The sequence below is a fragment of the Anoplophora glabripennis genome, unplaced genomic scaffold (assembly GCF_000390285.2).
Source record: "Anoplophora glabripennis isolate ALB-LARVAE unplaced genomic scaffold, Agla_2.0 scaffold122, whole genome shotgun sequence".
NCBI classification, from domain to species: domain Eukaryota; kingdom Metazoa; phylum Arthropoda; class Insecta; order Coleoptera; family Cerambycidae; genus Anoplophora; species Anoplophora glabripennis.
In genome coordinates this window covers 922,300-930,423 of record NW_019416406.1, presented here as the reverse complement: position 1 = coordinate 930,423, position 8,124 = coordinate 922,300, and the positions used below count along the sequence as shown (strand labels likewise).

General features: G+C 32.2%; 1 protein-coding gene across 1 annotated transcript in view; it reads left to right on the top strand.

Moving 5' to 3' along the window:
* LOC108907887 overlaps positions 1-7,910 on the top strand; it is a 133,128-nt gene extending 125,218 nt beyond the window's left edge. The window contains exon 2 of the mRNA XM_018711721.2: positions 6,042-7,910. Within this exon, the coding sequence (XP_018567237.1) occupies positions 6,042-7,445 (1,404 nt within the window). The 3' untranslated portion in view covers positions 7,446-7,910. The remainder of the gene's footprint in view (positions 1-6,041) is intronic.
* Positions 7,911-8,124: the final 214 nt, after the last annotated feature.

Here is an 8,124-nt window from a genome sequence, read left to right as displayed (position 1 = left end):
TAAATTAGTTTTGATTATTCCCCTTTAATCATTTAATGCAGGTAGTAACTACAAAATAACAGTAAATCCAGTCCGCATTTATGACGATGTATCTCTGTAGTTGTTCGTAAAATAATTTTTTACTGCGAACTGGTTTAATTTGGGCAAAAAATTCAAGAGACATTTTTTTTTAGAATGAAACAGGCTATCGGAAATAATTTTTTAAATGGTAAAAAAATAATAAGACAAAAAGTTACGTTGGAAATAAATTTTAGGGGTTGCGTTTTCCACCCCTTACAACCATGGGGTAAACCAAATAAATTACTGGCTAAGTGTCTTTTTGGTAGTAGAAAATGTCAGGTTAATTTCAATATTGTAACTTGTTTAGTGCTTGTGAAAAAAATTGTTAAACAAATTTTATGTACCCCCTTTAAGGGGCTGTATCTTAACAAGGGATGCTCCAATGAAGTTTCTTTATATGAAAGATCCTATCTTTTTTACGATGAGGAATCACCCCTTTAAATGTTTTATACTTATTTAGTTACACCCTGTATATTATGTTATTATATTTTCTAATATATTATATTGTAGGTATGTTTTATGCTGGTTGTATCTTTGCTCCCGCTAGGAACATGATTCTCATTCGATTTTTTTTCATAATCTTACTAAAAAAATGACTCTTGAAATATATACCTATAACACATAATAATATACAGGGTCGAAAAGTCCGCATGGTTCATCGGCCGTTACGTGAGAGCGATAAAGTAAGTCATAAAAATCCGTGCCATAGAGAAAGATGGCTATAATGAAGGCGTCTAATAGTCACCGCCCATTTTGCCCTTCCACAAATAAGGAGTGGATCTTATTTGTGGAAGGGCGAAATGGGCGGTGACTATTAGACGCCTTCATTATAGCCACCTTTCTCTATCGCACAGATTTCTATGACTTTCTTTATCGCTCTCACGTAACGGCCGATGAACCATGGGGACTTTCCGACCCTGTATAAGTAATTCATTATAACCGTTATTTCATTAAGTTCTTTCCAGTTAAACTGGTTAAATAATAAATATGGATTTGAGTGTTTTTTTTTTAAATAAAACTTGTATATTTGTTATAAAAGTTTTAATATGCGTTATACACATTATTCTAGAGAACAGTTTAATAAGCCCCTCTCTTTCAGTGTATGTAGGAAAAAATTAAAGATTATTCTTTAATACAAATTATTATTCTACAAAAAATTGTATAAGGTAGTGGCAAATGTATTATATAGATAAGTTTAAAATAATATATTTATTGGTAAAAATACTAATACTTTCACTGAATGATAATGAAAATAATAATTATATAATTAAATATGAAACAATCTAGTTTGCACAAGATACATATTAATTTTTTCCACAAGATTTGATTAATTATTTGATGAAAAAATATATTAGACAAGTACAAAAAATGCAGGTAATATGAACTCTGAATATTTATTAACAATTTATTTAAATTATTTAAAACAGATTTCTCCAAAATTTCTCTCAATAAAGCAGCAAAATGTGCAAACATAATTTCTGTTTTTTCGCATTGAAGCTGTTCAATGATTTTTTTTAATTTCTTTCCGAAGTAGACACTATTATACAATAAACTAATTAACGAATTACATTTCAGGTAATTCGTTTATTTGTCGGGAGGAGAGATCAAGGCTAATACTGATGTTATATAATAAATAAACCACATATTTGCGCTTGATAAGGTTATTTAATTTTATAACATTTAACAATTAGATTGTCAAGAGTCTTTGTTCATGAAAATAGAAAAAGGGTGTATCGAACATGTCACTTGCAAGATAGAAGATGTTGTCCTTGTATGGGAAAAAAACCGTGTGCATTTTGCAACAGCGGTCGCCTTGAGTGGGAACCGTGGTACTACAGTATCGTAGTCGTAGATTAGAGAACGAGAAAATTCTGCAAATGCAGATTTAGAAAACTACCATAGGGACGGATTTATTCTAGAGCTGACACTTACGTTTCGTCCATACAAGGTGTTATTAACATCATGTCATAATTTTGAGGCTGTACCTTGGACGTACCTTGAAAAGAAATAATTATAGTGACTATTATAACCTCTATTAAATTTTTCTGTACATGTGACAGTGAAACAGTTTTTTTGTGGTTATAAAGTTTCCTAGATCCAATTTATAACTATTGTATAGCGTGATGTTATTGATATGACCATGCCTTTACACTAATTATAAGAAAATACAATATACAATATGGCTAATAACCTTTAACGAAAGTCGTATTATAATAATTTAAATTTTTGGTTTATACAGGGAGGCTCTAAATTGTCTCCTGATATTTTCAAGAAAGAGTTTAATACTTTAAGATTTTCTAAATATCTTATTATTTTTTATTCATATTTAAAACTTCCACTTATGGCATCTGGATACCAATCCACTTAGTATTATTATTCAAATCCCACATGTTGCATAAGGTGTACTTTTAGAACTTCTATAAAATATATTCATTAGTTGAGTTTATTAATACAAATTTATAATTATTTATACAAGATTTCAATTTTCCGAAATTATTGGAAATATGTGATAATTTAAAATATATACGAGATTTGTTCAGGAAATAACCGACCTTTATGTTTATAAACTTTATTAGTAGTTTTATACATTACTGCTCCTTGTCTCCTTCAATCGTCACTAGCACTTAACCAATTTGCACTCAAATAACAATATCAGAGTATTTCATTCGAAACATGAGCTATTATTAAATTTTTATAGTTTTATATAAATACATTATTATTACCAAAAATCGAAACTCATAAAATGCTTATTTAAAAAATATATATTAATTTTTTAATAATTGTACTCGTCAAAAATAAAGAAAATAATTATAAAATTTAATTTTTTCTTATAGTAGGTACAAAAATATCCTATATCAACGATTTTTAAAACTTCAACGTAATCAAAATTTTGGTGGAATTTTATTGTAATTTGAATATCTTCAAATAAAGTAGAATATTTTCTAATTATGCAACCTTGTAAGTTTATTGTAAAATAAAAAACAATAGCACCCTAAAATTGTTGCTTTTTGGAATTAAATAGAAAAATTATACCTATAGTACCTATCAATTCAATTAATTTTTACCTTAAGTTGGCAAAAAATACTTCAAGATAAATGTTTCACAATCAGAGCAAGATTTTTGGAAAATTTAGTACTCTGAATCACGTTCCTACTGAGAGTAAGTGGCTTGCCATTGGAAAAAGATAAGAAAAGGTTATTGTCTCTTATATAGGGTAAAAAATTTAAAAGATCATAGAAGCTGTTACAAATTTGCTTCTCACTACAGGGATCTCGAAAACGTTAAGAGATACAAACTAGCTTAAATGGGGGCAAAGGCTTAAATGAAACAAATACGGATTTCCAAATTTTCGGTTTTGTTTTTCAAATATTTCGAAAACTAATCATGTTAGCCTTGATTTTTTAGAGGCATAATGTTGGTCCCCTGATTACGCAACTTTGCCAGCTCTTATCGTTTCCGAGATCCCTGTAGTGAGAAGCGAATTTGTAACAGCCTGTATATTCTTATACAAGATGCTCCTAGATTACTTCCCGATATTTTTCTCTTTTTTTTTGTATAAACTTTTCACTAAAATTGATAATAATGGAGGTACGCCCCTTTAAAGGGAGATGGTAGATCATGTATCGCGATATCTTAAACATTTTAACTTATACTTCTCAAATTAAATTACACATTACATATTATTTAAATTCCATGTTTTACGTAAGGGGTATTTTGTAGGATCTCTGGCGCTGTTTCATCCCCAACTTTTTATTTTTAACACTTTTTGTTATATTTAAAAAATATTCATCTCCAGATAACTGGAAGAAAAATATTTTTCATTCAGATTTTCATAAAATTCACGATTCACACAATTTGTTTTTGATAAAGGAAATAAACGCAGTTAAAATTTTATCTAAACATTCTCGTTCAAATTTATTATTTTTTTAGAAACACTATTCAAGTACTATTTTATGGAAATTATTCGAAATGTGTGCATTTTTTATAAAAACGCAATTATTGTTGAGAAATTTGTTACTACGTTAAAATTACGCTGGATCTAAACTTGAATTTCTCGAGAATGGCTCGATTTCTTCAATTAAGCAATATTATTTTCGTTTTTTTCTCTAATAGTATAGATGTCAAAAAATGTTATATTTACCATGTCCTTTCTAAAGGAGTATATGTCTCATAGTATGCACTTTAAAAAGAAGTTTATATAAAAAGTGCCGTATTTTTTGATATACCATATATTCTGAAAATACAGGGTGTCCCGAAATTAATGCAACATAATTTAGTCATAGATTCTTAAGACAAATTTAGAAGACCCGTATTTTTTCTTTTTGCCAAACACAGCTCCCTGAAATCTGCCCCTAAAAATAATGTTTTTCATATCTCAGAACCCTGTTGTACGAGAATCACTAAAGGAACACAGTCATTTTATGAGATGGGGAATCTGATAGTGCTAGGCCTTTTAGCGAGGAACCCCCTTAACACACTTTTTCGTGGGCTCCCTTGTCTTTGTAACCAAAAAAATTTGGTCGCAAAATTGAATTTCTTGAAAATTATTAGTTAGCTAGAAAACCATTGAATTTAGAAACTTGTTTATCCCTTCATATTTTTTTCGTAAAACGCAATGTTTGCAATGCATCTTGACATTTTTCTCAAAAACATTGCGATTTACGAAAAAAGTATCATGGGACAAAAAAGTTTCTAAATTTAATGGTTTTCTGGCGGACTAATAATTTTTAAGAAATTTAAATATGCGACCAAATTTTTTTGGCTCCAAAGACAAGGGGGCTCACGAAAAATTGTCCTAAAGGGTTCCCCGCCAAAAACGTAGCACCATCAGATTCCACATGTCATAAAACCCATGTGTATAAAATTTAGTGATTCTCGTACAACAGGGTTCTGAGATATAAAAAAAAGATTATTCTTAGAGGCGGATTTCAGGGGGCTGTAACTCCGAAAGAGGGGGCCATTTGCCAAAAATAAAAAATGCGGGTTCCCTAATTTTGTCTTAAGAATTTATGACCAAATTTAGTTGCATTAATTTCGGGACACCCTGTATAAGGGGACTTAGAACCACCTTGAAAATTTTCTATAACTTTTCCGAGATTCGTAGGATTTATTATTATCAAAAAACTATGGGATTTTCAATGACAGTATTTCTAGTATCTCCGCCGCTAGCGGACATATTTGTATGCCAGTTCATGGAATATTTGCCTTTAAGTAGTTATGCCACTAGCCCAAGTTTTGTCAATCTGCATCTCGGAAACCACTAGCATTCATTCGATCTCTAGTTTATAAAGACCCAAATGACCCAAATTACGGGTACTTAAAAAACACATCCTGTACGTACACATATTGAAAGTTTGTTAAGGTGGCCATATCCCTGGCCGAGAAATGGTGAAATTTCTGGCATTTTTAGGTACTGAAATCTTAAAAAGTAAAACGTGTGGAACAAAAGTAAGCACAAAACTAAAATCCTTGATGTTTTGTTTATTCATTGTTACCATTTAAATTTACCCAAATAAAATAATAACTAAAAAAAGCGTTTGTAAAACATGCCTTTGCTGTTATTCTAACCCCACATTTTAAGAATTATTTTCACGTACTTATAAATAAATGTAAACAATTTTATATGTAGGACTAAGGAAGTAAATGTTATAAGAATATTTACATGTGGAATTATATATAAAAAAGTTAGTATTTTCGTAGATTTCAGTACCTAAAACCTTGATGGTTTGATCGTTTTTTGCACCTGTTTATTCGTTTTACTGCGGCGTCTTTGAAAATACTCAGGTGGCATGACATAACATTCCTATTATTTGATAAGCTTTAGATTATTCAGTTATTAAATGTTTGAAATTATTTGTCTTTGCGGAAAACACTATTTAAAGATTATGGGGCCGTTAATTCATATCCATAAGATGTTTATAAAATAACACATAAGAAACCACGCATAAGAGTATGTATTTAATAAATTTTTATTTTTGCAGATAATGTGTGGACCGAAGATGGCAACCGTAGGCCTGCCCTTGGGAAGGTGGGAGCGCGGTGCCGACCATGACATACTCGCGGGAGCCGACTTTCTGTCGATCCTCATCGAGTCATCCCTTCGGAGAGCTTACAGCGAAACCACTACTACATCGACATCCCTCCTAGATTTAGAAGACGATAGGATCCGAGATACCTCCATCAGTTACGTCCGTACACCTAGAGAAACGTCGCCATTTGCTCAAACCAGCACGGAGTTCTACGACACAACAGTAGTTAGTGATAGTGACACTAGTAGTAGCGTAAAAGACGTTGTAGTAGTAGCAGTTCGCGTTTCGTCCTCAGTCGGTAGAACAGTAAACAAAGACTTAAGTAAACCTAATCGAGAAATAATAAAATATACAAGTACTTTAAGTGAAACCCTTACGGAACCACCAACGACTGAACAGTTTGATCAAAATTTCGTTGCGTCAGAAGACCACCCTAGCATAGTCGCGAAAGCAAGTAAAAGTGAATTAAGTGTAGAAGAAAGCGAGCCGATTACGAGAGATAGTCACTTAGATTTCAGTCAAGGTTATCCGGCCAGGGTACGTCAGTTACCCGGACCAGCCTTCAACGCTGGTTCAAGTTTTTCAAACCCAGATGGAAACCAAAAACCTATTCATTCAACGCTAATCTTCCATGATAGTCCACAAGATTCCGGACGTAGTAGATCGGTCTCTTATAGCACCGTGATACAGCATCCTCGCCTTGAAACGGAAATGGAACAGAATCCCCAACAGCATGAAAGACACGAAAGAAACTACAATGGTGCCCAAAGCATCTTCGTTAACAACTATGACCTAAACAGCGACGAGAAAAGAAAATTAAACGACACTAAATTGCTTACTCTATCTGCATCAGGACAAAATGAAATGATAACTAGCACACCCTTCAGTAGCACTGCTAAGAATTGGGAAAAAAATGAAGAAAGTTACAGAGAACCAGCTACCACTGAGCGAAATTGGGAAATGCAGGAGAAGCCTTATTCTCCTCCCCCAGTAACTCCCCGCCAAATGCCAAAAGTCTACGGACAACCAGAGCAAAATTATGAGGTGGATGAATCTGTAAGTGTAGTTACCAATGGCAGAGCGCATGGCGTACAGCCCAGTTTACCACCAGATAAAATCGAGCAGAGAAATAACTCTAGCAAAAAAGACGACAATCAAAAAGTCGGCTACGTCGTGGAAGGTAGAAATTACCGGAAATACAGAGTGGAAGAACGCACTGCAGACGGATTTATTGTTGGAGAATATGGCGTTGTAAGTCATGACGATGGTTCTCTGCGAGGCGTTCGATACACTGCCGATGGAACAATTAATCCGCGATTAATCTATGATGCCTTGATGAAGTTTTTGTCTTTGTGATTTAAAATGGTGCTCACGCCATCGTACTGATTCGATTCTAGTTCCTTTGTTAATAATTAGGTTTTCTGTAACCACGGGGAAATTTTAGTTGTTTTAGTGCAATTCATGTTTGCCATGTTTACATTTGATGCAAATTTTCTCTGTGTTTCCAAAAAACCGCCCGTTAAGAGCTCAGTCTTATTTAATACGTTAGTTAAACTAGGCTAGAGTGAAGTGAACATATAAAGTCTAGATATTTAAATTAATCGTGCTAATTATTATTAATAAGAATTAAGAGACCATTAGCTTGATATTGACAATTGCTCATGTAAAAGCCATTATACATTTTTAAGTATATTGTGTAAGATACTTGCCTCCAAAAAATAACGGTTTTAAATATAATTAAGGCAAGTTATATTTCATTTGTGGCAATATAATTTACACTTGAACTTGTACAGTGGCATTTAGTATACAGACAGTTAATACTTTCGATTTTGTATCTAATTCTTATGTAATTATTAAAGTAATAAAATTTTATCGAAATCTAAATGTGCATTTACTTGTTTCTTATTTGAAATTAGTTGTATACCAAGATACCTGAAAATAAAAAAATGAAAAGTGATTAAAATAAAACATTCTAATCCTTAAAACTTTCTGCAGTATTTGGTAGCGAACCTTATTTTTCTTTTACTTTTGTAGA